Here is a 16,446-nt window from a genome sequence, read left to right as displayed (position 1 = left end):
TTTTTTTAGTAGAGACAGGGTTTCACCATGTTGGCCAGGCTGGTCTCGACCTCCTGACCTCAGGTGATCTGCCTGCCTCAGCCTCCCAAAGTGTTGGGATTATAGGCGTGAGCCACCACACCTGGTCATGTACTTGAATATTTTTAATAGCATCCTATAAAGTCAGAGGTCAATATCTTTTATGCCTTTTATATGAAGAACAGTTCATATCAAATTAAAGACTTTATACAAATGTCTAGTGATCTTCAGCTGCCCACTGCTATTTAAGAGTGAAACACTAAAAATCTAGTTGAAAGCACTGTGCCTACAGGTGGAGTTGTCAATCATTGCTTTACTGTAAGGTCTGGTTAGATTACTTTGTTGGCAAATCTCAGTATCTTGAAATCTCTTCCTTTGGGCCACTCAAACTCCCCACAAGGAAATTCTTCTAAAGGATACAAGACTAACTCCCCAAATTTTGAAAGCTAGTGGAAGAAACTCAGTGTGCAAACTTTTACTTAATCTATTTGCAGTATCACAACTCCCACTAATTGTGTCTGATATTCCCCAATACAAACAGTTTACTGTCTCTAGAGAACATACCTCCAATCTTTCTCCAGAGTTAGGAAGAGGCAGTGCATAAAACTGGGACACTCTCAGATCTATCTCCTTTTAAAAACAGACTTTCAATTAATCTTCCTTTTTCTAAGCTCAACTTGTATCCTTATTTTCAGGTGTCCCTGGTGCCTCCAATTACTATGGCTTTATATAAATTGTGTCATTTCAAAGCTTTTTCTTGCTGATGTTTAGAATTTAGCTTTCTAGGTTTTACTGTCAGGTACTACCTCTCCATTTGTATTCCTGCTTCTAAAATGTTATCCTTAGCTCCTGTCTCCTGCTTCTTTATGCCTTTATAGGTATATGTATGCATGTGTGAGTGTTTCATCTCTCTACTTAATGCCATGTTAGTCAGAGTTTTGGAGGCAGCAGAAGCAAATGCATGTGTTTAGTGTGCCATCTTCCTCAAAAAGTCCAGGTGTTTTTCCTACACTTAGAAATCCTCAAAGAAAATGTTTTCAGAATTTTTACTGGCAACATAAACGTTTTCATAAAGTTTCAGAAAAGCATCAAGTCAAAGCTTGAAGATAGTTCTCTATTAAGGCTCTACCTCACACAATCATATCCACAGCTAATTAAGTCTGGTAAAATTGTCAAATAGATAACCACAGAAAGAAAGCAAGCAAGTTTAAAAGTAAAATGAGGTACTATGATATCTAGATAAAGATTTGTTTTAAAATAGAACAAAATAATCCAACAGAATGAGAGGTTATCTAAAATTATATCTTCTTAATAGTTACCTGTCATGTTCAAAAACTTTCTGCAATCCCCCAAAGCACTTGTTGCTGGAAATCTGCTTCAATGCCATTCTTCTCCTTTAGTAAAGAGTGATCTCATTAATTTCCAGAGAATTAGTTCCTGAAAAACTTGAGATGAAACTAACTGCCTTCACATAAATTATGTGAACATACAACTATTTTCTACTTAGAATTTTTTTCACATTTTTCTCCAGTAAATAATATTAAGAAACTGATTAACTCTTATACATGCATTTACACGTGTTACTCACTTTTAAAAGCTTTCATACTTTGGTATATCATTACTAATTTATTAACAAGTTTTTTGTTGTGGTGGACTGCCCCAAATTCTTAGAGGCAGAAAACACATAAGTTAAGTTACCAATTAATTACCTTAGTTTAGAAGGTTAAAAATTGTTAACAGTCTGCCTATCAACTGCAACAAAGTAGTCAAGGAATTGGTATGACTGATTATAGTTGATTTTAAAATGGGAGAAAGATGAAGTGATAATGATTTTGATAATAATAATATATAACATTACTGAACACTTACGGTGTGATACACATTTTTCTAGATACTAAACCAGATCCAATTACTCATCCCATGAATTTTTAAGAGAAAGTGATATGAAACTTTAAGATCAACATTTATTTCTCCTTTTAAAACAAACCAGTAATACATAAGTGTTAACTTCTTTTCTGTCCAACAAATCTTTTAAATTTTTCATGTAAAAATAATTTTAAACTTACATGTAAAATGACATATTTTATTGCTTTTAATGACAAATACAAGAAAAAAGTTGGAAAACCATCTTTATCATAAATGCCTATTAAGCAAAGGGAAAGCACACTGATCCTGACCTGTACCTCTCAAAGAAAGATTCCCTTCCTGTTCCTAGAAGCACTGTATTAGAACATAAGGCAGTAAGTCCTACATGTTGAAGAAAAAGCTTTAGATATCAGGAATAAGTATTACCACTCTGGCGATCTTCTCAGTGAAATGCACTACTACATGCCAGTCAGCTGGAGCTTTAGGATTACTCTTTCAAAGATATATATCAATCATCTTAAAAAGCTAATTCGGGAAATGTCTTTATAAAATACTTTAAAAAATTAGTTTCAATCTTATCTTTAATTTCTTCAATAAACCCAAATAGTTTTATTTTGGAAGACTGGGATTTGAACCCAGGAAGTCTGACATCAGAGGCCCTACTCTTAACTGCTATGCTGTCCTGACTCCCTAGAAGTTCTTTAAATACTCTTTTTTTTTTTAAAGACATTGTAAGATAACTGATTCTATAGAATTGTGATATTACAATTGTACACAAAGAAATTACCATTTGCTCAGTGTTATGCTTTTAATCTATAAAAGATTAATTCTTAAATAATAAACTCCCATGAGATGCTACTGAAAATTAACTTTAGCTACTGTTAACAATCCTATCTCAAATAATGAACTTACAGAGATAGACACTAATTTTAATATATTAATACATACATATAAGACCAACAAATAAAATTTATTTGCTCCATTATTCCACAAGGAAACCAGATTTACTTAAACTTAGAAAGGACTATATCCACTTTGCAAAAGATGGTACACTGAGCATGTATCTGGTACATAGGAGTCCATATCTTTGCTATTTGCCTATTTTAATAAACCTCAAGTTGTCAGTTTTCTCTGCTCTTAAAATTCAAAACCAAATGCTTTTCATTTGGCCAGAAGAAACAAGGTTAAAACACTTTTTAAAAGTTGGTAGAATATTTTTTAAAAAACAAAGCTTTTAAAGTATTTTTTTCTAGCCACCCAGTTTAGAAACTACCTTTAATTACAAATCAAAAAAATATGTCAGGCTTAAAAAGAAATATGACTTAAACTAAGAACTAGATATGACATACCGTGATATACTATAATATCTGATATGTTATAATGGGTGGTTATATTTTTCAATAGAATTTTTCTAGGTGAAAAATAGCATGTTTTAAAACAAGCTATTAGTGGTATTTTCATTCAATGTTCAGAGTAACATATAAACAATAAAACAAGTTTACCTATCCAACTGCTGATTGCTTTTTGCTTGTATCAAATGGTAAACGATTCTGAAAAAAAGACCAACGGTTTACAAATGGGATATACTTTTCACAGCAAAGTTTATACAGAGCTTATATATACACATGCATTCTCAACAGATATTTTCTTCTTTTGAGGTAGGTGACTGTACACCCTGATGGGATACCACATCACCACTTAATCTAATTACCTTAATTTCCCATAACCTAATTATTTGCCACAGGCCACCTTAATACCTATTTTGCCATAAGGCTTAGTGGTACTTGGTCAAAACCGTCTGTTGAAGTAAAAGTACTATGAAAGTTTTTTATCTATTTAAATCAGTAAACAAAGTTTTCAAGTGTAATTTTGAAGGATGAGATGTAGCCAACTGCTGAGTGAAGAAAACAAGAGTGGGGGCTAGGTAAGCAGAGGAAGATGGATCTATCTGGCTCAGTTGTAAGTCGAACTTGTAACATGGGGATAAAAAAGGAGGGAAGAGATGAGGACTGAAGGACTACTACTAGGGTGACTGGAAAGGATGTGTAAGAAAACTGGGCTTATGAACGATTAAGTGACTGATATTCAGTAAGAAAAATTTACATAGAAACTCACATAGTATATATCACGTCACTTGTCTGATAGGTTTCATTTAGGCTCTAGAACAAATATGTATTCAGGTTCTAGAACAGATTTTGTGGGAGAAATAGGGTGACAGAGTAGGGTGGAATACCAAAAAACCAAACAACACCCTTCCTCCTTCCCCCTCAAAAAACAAACAAACAACAACAAAAACAGAAAAACAATTTCACAGTGCCAGTGGGAGTTACACAATTTTTCCCAAATGTTAGTGAACATCAACATTCTTTGGAGAAGAAAGGGTCTCTCAGTGCATAATACATCCATTCCCCTAAAGGCCAAACCTTATTGTTCTTCCCTTTATTTTTCATTTTTATTTTTTGGACACAGGGTCTTAGCTGTGTGGCCCAGGTTGTAGTACAGTTGCATAATCATGACTCAGTGTAACCTAGAACTCCAAGCTTCAAGTGTGATCTCCTACCTCAGCCTCCTGAGCAGCTAGGATTACAGGTGCACACCACACTGGAATACTTTTTTTTTTTTTGGTAGAGACAGGGCTCTTTACTTAATGAAGTTAAATGTCATCCACCTCCAGAAATCTGAGTTCTATTTTTATCCTTCTTCCTTGTGTCTCAAGTTTTCCATATATCTCTACATGTGTTTTTCGTTCCCATTCTCTGATTCCTTGGATTTTGATGTTTCTTCATTTCCAGGGTGTCCTAGTCCATTGGCTCTTAACATCCTAGACAAGTGTTCCCAAAACCAACAAACTACAGTTCCAATAACTGGCTGTTGACCACCACTGTGCTGTTCAAACCCTCTTCTAAGTGAAAACTCAGGATCTGGCTTTCACTGTCTCCTCCCACCTTCCTTTTCTTCACTCTCTTTCCCTAAACCCCATTCCCTAAATTTCAACTACATTTTCTGGGTGAAATAATCTAAATCTGCATCTCTGTAACCAATCTTTCTCAAGCATTAGTACCCATAATGAAATTTCTTGCTGGACCTTTCTACCAAGACATGTGAGCAGCTATTAAAACTTATCACACCTAAAATTAAGCTTCTACGTCTCACCTTCAAACCATTCCTTTCATGGCCTCCCTTTTCCAGACTCATGCCTATCTTGCCTAATCCACATCTGAGATGCCTCAAAGTTACCTTCTTTTTGAATTCCCACTGCCATCATCCTAGTTATATATAAGAATTAAAACTTAGCCTCTTCCTTTCTTTCGAATACATCCCACTATCAATCCTGCATGAAAGCCTAGGGTTTTAATCCACTTAATTTACTGGTCAACAGGTCCCTACAAACAGCTCATCTGCAGCCTAATATGGCCTACATGGAATTGTTAGTCATTTTTATTTAGTATTTTTAAAACTGTGATAAAAACACATACATAAAATTTACTATCTTAACCATTCCTAAATGTATATTTCAGTAGTGTTGAGTAGCCATTAGTCATATGTGAAAACACAGTTCGCCAGCTCACAATAATTAGCAGATGAGAACTGCCTGACCACCCCCTGGCTGCTGCAGGTGGAGACCGCTAATCCCCTTCGCTGTTAGGCCAGTAGCTGAGAACCAGAAAGTCACCGAAATGGAAGACCATGTTAATTGTATACTTTTCTTCAAGTTTAATGCCATTAAAATGTCAAAATTAAAACCATGCAGGATCACTGAAAAAATGTAAGAATGAATAAAACTCCATATAAACTTTAGTCACATTCCACCTGTGTGTAAGCATAGTCTTTTTTTTTTCCAGACAGGGTCAAACTCTGTGGCCCAGATTGGAGTGCAGTGGCCTGATCTCAGCTCACTGCAATCATCTCGGCCCCCGAGCTCAGGTGATCCTCCTGCCTCAGCCTCCACGGTAGCTGGGACCACAGGTGGCACCACCATGCCCGGGTAATTTTTTGTAGAGGAGGTTTTGTCATGTTGCCTAGGCTGGGTCTCTTTTCCTTCAAAAAAATTCACATGGCTTGCCTACGTAAGGATTTCCATTAAGCTCTGGGGAAAATTTTTTTTTTTAAATACGGAATCTATAAATGCCAAACACCTTCACTTAGCTCTAAATATGGTCTATAATTTGGTCCCACATTATTTTTCTGGTCTCACTCCCTATTATGTTAGTTAAACTCAACTATGCATAATTCTGGGATGGCCTGGATGTTGCTATTGCGTGGCTTTACTCAATGCCACGGTACAATGGTTTCAAAGCAGGTTCTGGGGCCAGACCCTCCAGGTTCAAAGTCTGACTTCACCACTTATTACTACATGACACTGGACAAGCTAATTTATATGTCTCATTTGCCCATCTGCAAAATGGGGATACAGTAATATATATTTGATAGGGTTGCTCTGGGAATGAGTTAATTCATGTAATGCTTAGAACGCTGCTTCTACCACACACACAAACATGAGCTATTATTTTTCCTGCAACCTGAATGCCCTCCTTCCAGGTGCGCTCAATCCCATTTCCCTGATGACTCCATCAGAAATGACTTCCAGTCCCCCACAGCGGTCTGAGAGCATTTTACCACCCGAACAGATTTCGCCAAACTCCGAAGACACGGGTTCCCCTCGGCACCATGAGGTGAGTGCTCCTGACCGCGCCACTGGGTCGTGCCCCGACGTGGACGCTGCCTAGAGCAGCAGGTCCACACTCCCCTGAACCAGGCGCCGGTGGGCGGTAGTAACGCGCTGAGGCCCGCTCCCTCCTTAAAATGCGTACACATCTACTTCACATTTTCGCGCGGTGGCTGCGGATCTAGGAAAGTCTTTGTGAACAGGAAAAAGCTGTACAAATGTAAACAGGAGCTTCCCCCGGGATGTGGCACGCCCGAGCGCCCCGAGTTACACTAGGTTGGAGGCTCAGAGAAGAAAAAGGGATTGGGGGCAAGGCTTCGCGTCACGGGATAAAGTCCCTGGCCTCCTGTCATGGATGGTGGCGCTCAGGGCCCAGGGTCGCCATCTCTGCGCTCGTGCCTGCGGATATCTGCACCGCAGCCCTCAGCGTCCGCCCCGATCAGGCCTAGCCGTGCCGCCGTCGCAGCTGCAGCCGCAGGAGGGCTGACAATGTCCAGGCCTCTACCCGGACCCAGGCTTACCTCCCGCGGCGGAGCGACCAGAAGAAGCGGCCGGAAGTAAAAGGCGGGGCCCAAGATGGCCACCGGGGCCTCGCCTCAGCCCCGCCCACATGATGCCCCGCCCCTCCAGTCCCGCTCACTCTCAATTTTAACTCTGAGAACCCGCCCTTCTCCAGTCCAGTCCCCACGGCTCCTTTTGCACTTTGCACTTCCCGGCAGCCTCCGCGTGGGCGTCCCCTCCCCAACTCTTGTCTTCGCCCGCGTTTCCACTCTTTGTGGTTACTAGGACCAACGAGGAGGGCGTTTAAGATTGGTCCCTGTCACCTTGTCTGGGACCAGTCTGCTGTGCGTGCTCGGACTCTTCCCAGAGCCAGCAGCAAGAACCCGAGGCATTAATAAACTTGAGGTCTAGCTTCACTTGACTCGTGCAGAGGGTTTCCGTGTCACTTATGTAGAAACTAGGGCCTAATTTCAACTCTCCCAACTCCTCTGTCCCAAGACTATCCAAGTCACCTACTTGGTAGCTGGAGATAAACAAGAATCCTTTGAAATCTACAGTGGCTGACACGCTGTGGGAGCTCCATCAGTTTCCGGTTTACCCCTCACTTCCCTCAATAAAAATTAAGTTGAACTGACTAAGATTTGCTAGTTGATAATTTACAGCAGATCTTTCCTTTTGGTCTCTCTGATTTAAGCAAACTGTTGAGTGTACTTTGCCTCTTGAGAAATTAAATCTGACTACAACAGAGCTAAGTATTTTTCAGCAACGGTTAGACTGACATTGTAAATACACAATCTGATAGCTGGGGCTGGCCTCAAGGGCCTGCAACCTGTGCTATTACCCGGGCCCCCAGAACAGAAGGACACTACATTTTCTCTCAATAAGTGTTGAACGGGGGCCCCACATTTGTGTTTGGAATCGGGCTCTACAAATTGTGTAGCTATGGGAGCTGACTTAAGTGTGGATGAACTGCCACACAGATTACCTGCCAGAATCTACTGTGTGGCTCAGGCCCATTTTGCTATAGTGATCTTTGGACTAGATTAACCTGTGGACTGAACCTGTGGATCAGTTGGAACTCAGACTGAAAATAATGTTTTCAGTCAAAATAATGTTTTTATTTTGAGAAAGCATTGAAGTAAATTGTTTTAAACTTTCTTTTTACTATTTTTAAATATAAATAATTGAAAAGGGGATTTTCTTCAGTTTCAAAACTGAAACAGAATAAATGAATACCTAAGTTTACAAGTTCTTTATAACTGATGTTTGAACAAAGAGAAATAATTAATTAAATGATAAATTCACCTAATAAGTGGGCTGCTGTGAGGTGCAGACTAGCCAAAGAACTGCAAGTGTGAAGTTCTTTTCTAAAGGGTTTTTGTCTTAATACAGTGTGAGAATAATCAGAACTAAAATTTCTTTTACCCAGCATAAATAAAATGTTAATAGATCCACAAAAGTCAATTTCTTAAAAATATTAAGAATATATGTAATTATTATTATTATTTGGACATGGAAGCAAAGAAGGCTGAAATCAGAAATTAAGGTTGACATTTTAAAAAATGACACTACCAGTAAAAATGGATGAATATTAAGTACACAAAGAAATAGTCTAAAAATTATGTGTAAATGTGTGGCTGAGAGGATTTAGGACTCTTGGTTTGAACTAAAATGAGTGGGAATATAATCTTAAGGAGGCAATAAAGGGATACAATGAAAATGAGAAAAAGTCAAATATACTTGAAGCTTATAAGAAAAGAGATTGTTTTAGTCAGTTCCAGCTTAACAGAAATTTATTCCTCACCATTCTAAAAGTCTGGGACGTCCAAGATCAAGGTACTGAGGAATTCTGTTCCTGCTGAGAGCCCTTTTCCTCGTTTGCAGAGGAATGCCTTCTTGATGTTGTCTCACTTGGTGGGTGGGGTGAGGAGAGCTCTGGTTCCTTCATCTTATTATAAGGCCACTAGTTCCATTCACATGGACTCCACCATCATGGTGTAATTATCTCCCAAAGTCTCCATCTCCAAATACCATCATGTTAAGGATTTAGGGTTCAATGTTTGAATTCTGGGGGACACAAACATTCAATCCATAGCAGAGATGGTTTTAGAGAGTCTAGAAAAGGCACCATACATAGAGAGTAATATAATCTCCTGGGTGTCAAATATGCTATGAGAAGTGTCCTTGTAGCTTTTCCACAGACTGGAACAGGATTTCTCAGCCTCGGCACTATTGACATTTGGGGCCAGATGATTCTTTGTTGTGGAGGCCTATCCTGTGCATTGCAGGATGTTTTGTAACGTCCCTGACCTCCACTAGCTAGATGCCAGTATCACCCCTAATAAGCTTAGGTACCCAAAACGTCTCTAGACATGGCCAAATGTCCGTGGAAGGAGGGGTTGGGGGACAGGAGGGTTGCAAAATTGCCCCTAGTTAAGAACCACTGGCCTAAACATTTTTCAAAATTATCTTTATTTTGATTCTATTCTTATCTAGTGACATTTTGGAAAAGAATAGCCTCCATTGTTATTTAATAAATCAAAACTTAGGTTAAAAATGCTTTAGTCTTGGGTGAGTCTAGCTGAGATGATACATTTTCCCGAAGACTTACCACCTCTGAGCATGATATTCACCTTACAAAATTGAGTTTCTGAATGTGTACTCTGAGGACCAGACCTTGGATCATGGGGACTGAACCAAGTACTGAAAACTTGTAGCCCTATGCCACTGTTCCATCTTGTAGCCCTATGCCACGGTTCCATCTGGACTTTGTTATCTCAATTCTAACTGCAGAGTGCAATACAACAAGTACAAACAAGCCTTTCAGGCTCATGCTCATATTGGCAAATGTCCAAATTTCACATATTTCAATTTTATTTATTTATTTATTTAAGATAGAGTCTTGCTGTGTCGCCCAGGCTGGAGTACAATGTTGCATTCATAGCTCACTATAACCTCAAACTCCTGGGCTTAAGTGATCTTACTGCCTCAGCCTTCTGAGTAGCTGGCACTACAGGCGTGTGCTAGCACGTCCAACTAATTTTTGTATTTTTAGTAGAAATGGGGTCTTGCTATGTTGCCCAGGCTGGTCTTGAACTCTTGAGCTCAAGTGATCCTCCCGCTTCAGCCTCCCAAAGGGCTGGGTTTATAGGCATGAGCCATTGAACCCAGCTGTATCTGGCCTCAATTCTGTTAACTTTTTTTTTTTTATTCTTAAATCCTAAAGGCTATATTTCTTTTTCACCACACATTCAAAAAAATCAGGAGTTAGTGTGTGATTGCACAGAGCTAGACCTTTGTGTTAGCCATTATTGTTAATTTTGTTAGCATGAGAACTAAAACTATAGATTTTTTCCTATTCAAAGTGACTCCTATTCTTTTATCACCTTTTGCTCAATTATAGTACTCTTACAGTTTCTTAACATCCTGTGTGTTTGTTGATCCACAGTTTGTCAGTTTATTCATAATTTTCAAAGTTCCATTGGTAGCTTATTAGAACCAAAACGAACTCTGACCATCTGTTAATCATTGGCACATATGAAAACTGACAAAAGGCCAGTTCACTAACTTTTGGTTAATACACATAAATCTCTTTTGGTGTAAGGTTAGTATCTTGCTAGCGACACTACCTATGCTTTCATGATCCTTCTCTCAATAATGCCAACTGTTTCTTTAGGTCGTTTCTAAAATGCCTCCTAGTCACTTACACATTCCCCAGCATACCTTAAACATGCTTCTCTAATTACTTTTAAACCCGGAGAGTGAAGTAAAATAAACAATTTCATAGACAATAAGGCAACTAAAAAGCTCAGATTACCATTATAACCATGGCTGGGATTTTGCTAAAGGAAACTAAGAATTTAGAAGAAAATTGGGGTTTTATGTATCCTCCAAAAGTCAGTCACTCTAGATATTGTATATTATCTTTTTAGGCTTAGAACTAGGACAACTTCCTTTGTTATAAAGAATCAGCTGTTAGGTAGAAATCCCCTGCAGATATGCCATCTTGGCCTTACTGCAAGGACTATTATATCCACAAGTCACCCCAAATTTCCCTCTCTCTTTGCCTCCCTACATGAAAACAATTTAGAAATTCCATTTTCTTTGTCCCATATCTTCCCTCCCACTCTCGCTCTCTCAATAGACAGATAGATGGATCTATTTGTCTGTCTATCTATCTATCTATCTATCTATCTATCTATCTATCTATCTATCTATCTATCTATCTATCTATCTATCTACCTACCTACCTACCTACAGTCATGAGTTGCTTTATGACAGGGATATGTTCTGAGAAATGCATTGATAGGTGGTTCTGTCATTATGGGAATATCACAGGGTATACTTACACAAACCTAGATGGTATAGCCTACTGCCCACCTAGGCTATATGGTATAGTCTGTGTTCCTAGGCTATAAACCTGTACAGCATGTTACTGTACGAAATACTGTTGGTAACTGTTACACAATGGTGTTTATGTATCTAAACACAGCTAAATATAGAAAAGGTACAGTAAAAATGCAGTATTATAATCTTATGGGACCACTATAGTGTATATAATAACTTATTGAACAAAACATTGTAATGCAGCACATGGCTGCATCTGTACACACACATGCTGAAAATATTACTGTTAAGAAACACTTGCTATATGCTAGGCACTAGGAATGAAGATGACATCACTACCAAGTTATTCCTCCAGCTTCATGATCTGTAGCTCCCTCATAATTCCATCCTATGCTGAAGTTGTATTGAGCTACTTCCCTCCTAACCATAATCTAAACACCCCATGCTCTTATACCATCTTGATTTTGCACATGCTGTTCCTTTTGCCTATCCCACAACACACCGCTCACCATGCACAATTTACCTTACAAACTTACATGCTTTTCATTTCCTAGCTCAAATGCACATTCCCCAGGGAAACTTTTTGAACTGCTTAGACAAAGCTAAGCACTCTTCAGTGCACCTTTAGCCCTTATACAGCTACACCTCTATTGTGGCACCTGACATTGCATTGCAATCTTGAATATAAGGAAGTTTCTGAAAGGCAGGAGCTGAGTCATATTCTAGCTCTAATACTTGCAAATCGTAGGCACACAAGTGGCTTTAGAATTTATGAAAGGTTACTATGGTCTGGGTATTTGTGTCTCTCCAAAATTCCTATGTGGAAATTTCATCTCTAATGTGTTGGTGTTAAGAGGTGGGGCCTTTTAGAAGTGATGAAGTGATGATGGTGGATCCCTCATGAATGGGATAAACACCCTTATAAAAGAAGCCCTTAACTGACACTCACTCTGCTGATGCCTTGATCTGAGACTTTCTAATATCCAGAACTGTGAGCAGTAAATTTCCGTTGTTCATAAATTATCTAGTCTAAGGTATTTTGGTATAACAGCCCAATATAACTAAGACAAAGGTTTAATAATTATCATGTTTTCAGGATTGAAATACATTTATTTACTGTTTATAGAATGGAGAAGTAAATTTTTATTTTCTTTCCATAAAAGAACATGAAGGAAACAAAAGCTTAGCATAAAACAGTGATGCTATCCATTTGTTAAATGGTTAACATTTTGACAGATTATGAAATCAACGTTTTAAAATATCCCTTTTGGGTTATTCAACAAAGCTGGAGGCAAACATCCTTGTTTAAATTGCTAACATTATTCTCTTGTACTTTTCCCCCTAATTGCAAATTTGTTTTTAAATTTCTTAGTTTAATTGATTTTCTCACAGACACATGTACTCAGTCTATTCATAGAAACATTTTGCTTGGGTTTGCATACTAATTCCATAACCTCAAATAAAATTGTTTTACAGTTTTGAAATAAAGCAATTTGCCCTTTTAGTTTAGAGATTAAATACTGCTTTAAATATTAAATCATGAAAACAGATATTTTTTAGAGGGAGGTGATGTTCTAGTTACCTACTGCTTTGTAACTAGCCACACCAGAGCTTAGTGGCTTCAAGTGGTAATTTATTATTATCTCTCATGGGTCCAGGGGCTGACAGACTTAGCTGGTGCATCTCATTTGGGTTTCTTCATCCAGTTGCAGTCAGATGGTTGCAGGTTGGGTTGCTGATAGCTTCTTCGGTTCCCTATCTGGTTCTTGGGCTGGAATGGCGGGAACAATTGGAGGCTGCTGGAGCATCTTCTCTCCACCTGGCTAGCTTGGGTTTCCTCACAGCATGGTAGTCTCAGGGTAGTTTGACTTCCTACATTAGGTCTGGCTTCCCCCTGTCAAACATTGCAAGAAGCCCAGGCAGAAGCTGCAACACTTCTTATGACAAAGTGGGTAGGGAAAACTCTCTCTGTTTTTCCTCTCCTCTCACGCCACAGCAATTGTCAACACCGAAGAAGTCTTCTGTGACCAAATGTGTGAGTTTTGTTCCCCACACACCAAGCAGCAGACACCAGCAGACACTAACAACATGGCAGCTTTAGGTCAGTCAGATTTTTTACATAGTGACCCAGGACTCTAAAGGCAAGTGTCTCAAGAGAGAGGCAGAAACTGTGTGGCTTTTTCTGACCTAGTGATAGAAGTCCACACAGTGTGGCCTATTGGTCACAGTAGTCACAAACTACCTAGAATTCAGGAGAGGGGACTGGATGAGAGAAGTGTCAAAGAATCTGTGGACACATTTTCAAAACCGCCACACTTACTTGGACATTTAGACCGTTATAGTTTTATTGATTACAACAGCACAGCAGTGGGCATGAGCGATACGGTTTGGTTCTGTGCCTCCATCCAAATCTCATGTCGAATGGTAATCCTCAGTGTTGGAGGAGGGGCCTGGTGGGAGGTGAGCGGATCGTGGGGACAGACATCCCCCTTGCTGTTCTTGTGATAGTGAGTTCTCACTAGTTGTTGATAAGTATGTAGCACTTCCCCCTTCTCTCTCTCTCTCTCTCTCCTGCTCTGCCATGTGAAGATGTGCCTGCTTCCCCTTCCTTCATGATTATAAGTTTCATAAGGCCTCCCCAGCCATGCTTCCCGCACAGCCTACAGAACCGTGAATCAATTAAACCTCTTTTCTTTGTGAATTACCCAGTCTCAGGTAGTTGTTTATAGCAGTATGAGACCAAACTAATTCAATGTGTGTATCTTTGTATCTACCTTTGTGCACACAGCAAGTATTCTTGCAAGGTATATTTCCTAGAAAGAGAATTGCTGCTGCACAGGGATTGGACATAGTCTTAGAAGTGGAATTACTAAGTCAAAATATATTCTCCTTTTTAAGCTTCCCAACACAAATTGCCAAAATACAGCTAGAATGCTTACGCCACTTAACACACTTAACATCCCTGCCCACATGTCCTGTTCTCTTTTTATGCTCCCTTCGTTCTGCAATGTTCTTCAACAGTGGGACGCTTCACTTTATTTTTATTTATTTATTTATTTATTTATCTATCTATGTATTTATTTTTGAGACAAAGTCTCTCTCTTTCGCCCAGGCTGGAGTGCAGTCATGTGATCTCAGCTCACTGCAACCTCTGCCTCCTGAGTTCAAGCAATTCTGCTGCCTCAGCCACCCAAGTAGCTGAGACTACAGGTGTGTGCCACCATGCCCGGCTAATTTTTGTGTTTTTAGTAGAGACAGGGTTTTACCACATTGCCCAGGCTGGTCTCGAACTCCTGACCTCGTGATCCATCGGCCTCAGCCTTCCCAAGTGCTGGGATTACAGGCATGAGCCACCGTGCCTGGCTCCATATATATATATATATACTTTTTTTTTTTTTTTGAGACAGTTTCACTCTTGTCACCCAGGCTGGAATGCAATGGCATGATCTTGGCTCACTGCAGCCTCAGCCTCCTGGGTTCAAGCGATTCTCCTGCCTTAGCCTCCCAAGTTGCTGGGATTACAGGCACCCACTACCACACCCAACTAATTTTTGTATTTTTAGTAGAGATAGGGTTTCACCATGTTAGCCAGGCTGATCTTGAACTCCTGACCTCAGGTGATCCATCCACCTCAGCCTCCCAAACTGCTGGTATTACAGGCGTGAGCCACTGCACCCGGCTCGCTTCACACTTTGTGGTGGGAAACCTGAAGCACATTTTGCTACAAAGTCCCAATAGGAACTCAGAAATCACAAAGAAGTCTTTAACTCTGGTTATAATTCTCTAATGGGATATTTTGATGAATGCATTATCTTTGATGTGCACAATATATTAAAGATAACAGAAAATTCTACACCTAGACTTCACTACCTGCCATTATCTCCCTGCCTTCAGTACAGTTGTGTGTACAGAATGACGCTATGGCGTTATTTTCTTATATAGACAGTTAAGATTTAAAAAATGTAACATTTGAAATAGCTGTACATAATATTTATAAAGTAGTTCAGTGACTGGTTACAAAGTCTCCTATAAGTATTTCTCTTAGCACTAACAGTCTAGATGAAAGTTTGTTTTTCCTGATAAATGAGCATACTTCTGTCTATCAGTTAGAACTATGAATTGTATTTTATTCTTTGTCCTGGTTTTCAGGTTGCTCAGAATCAAGTTTTACCCATTACTGTAGCATTACAGTATTTACTTTAATTACAATGTTTAAATAAAGGTTTTCTTTTCTCCTCTTTTACTTCTCATTTCTCTCTTTCCGGGGGATATGTTTGGCTCTTACTGCAATTAATTGCCCTTCAATCATTTTTAGAAGATGGAGCAGGAGGGTCAAATTATAAATTAATTGATAAAAGTTATGTCTTTAATTTGCAATACAGGTGATTTAGGGGCTAGGCTGAATATGTAGTGGTTTTTGTGTGTAACCTAGAAGCAGTTTAAAAATTTCAGTGTGGGTTATTTTGCTGTTTACTTTTTGTGCTTGACAAAGGAATCTAAAAGTAATCAAAAGCTTATTTTAGGTTTAATCTACTTTTGTTTTTATAAACTATGTTTAATAAAACATCTAATGGCTTATCTTATAGCACAGAGCTAACTATAGAAGAGTTTTTGCACATTTTAACATTTTGCATTGATAAAATATGACTCTAGGTTGACACCTTGAGATAATCTACGCCTCTGATTCTCTGTTTTTGAGACATGATTGTATTTGAGATCTTATTTTTTTATTTTTGTTTTTATGTGTTATTTTGAAAATGTGACATGGGAGGCTGCTCCAATTTCCAAATATCATGGGAAAATAGAATTTACATTTCATAGTTACATATACATTTATTTTGCTACTGATTTAATTTTGTGTCCCTTCTACAAATATTTTATGAACTAGGTAAAATCAATTCTGACTTTCACTTACTAAACTCAAAAATACTTTCTCAATAGCTGGGGATAGTCGTCCACTGCTATAGTCCTAGCTACTCTGAAGGCTGACGGGGGAGGATGGAGTCTATCTTGGGCAACATAGCAAGACCCCTTTTCTTTTACTTTTT

General features: G+C 38.9%; 1 protein-coding gene across 2 annotated transcripts in view; it reads right to left on the bottom strand.

The window, feature by feature from the left end:
- The window catches only part of ESD (esterase D), a 26,422-nt gene extending 19,173 nt beyond the window's left edge, over nt 1-7,249 (bottom strand). For both annotated transcript variants that reach the window (XM_011939777.1, XM_011939783.1), the window contains exons 1-3: nt 7,072-7,249; nt 3,387-3,434; nt 1,338-1,412 (exon numbers count right to left, since the gene is read on the bottom strand). In XM_011939777.1, coding sequence (XP_011795167.1) covers nt 1,338-1,405 — 68 coding nt within the window. In that variant the 5' untranslated portion in view covers nt 1,406-1,412; nt 3,387-3,434; nt 7,072-7,249. The remainder of the gene's footprint in view (nt 1-1,337; nt 1,413-3,386; nt 3,435-7,071) is intronic.
- Between the last annotated feature and the right edge of the window lie 9,197 nt (nt 7,250-16,446).

This window comes from Colobus angolensis, unplaced genomic scaffold, assembly GCF_000951035.1.
Source record: "Colobus angolensis palliatus isolate OR3802 unplaced genomic scaffold, Cang.pa_1.0 Scaffold101, whole genome shotgun sequence".
NCBI classification, from domain to species: Eukaryota; Metazoa; Chordata; class Mammalia; order Primates; family Cercopithecidae; genus Colobus; species Colobus angolensis.
This window is presented reverse-complemented; position numbering and strand designations above follow the sequence as displayed.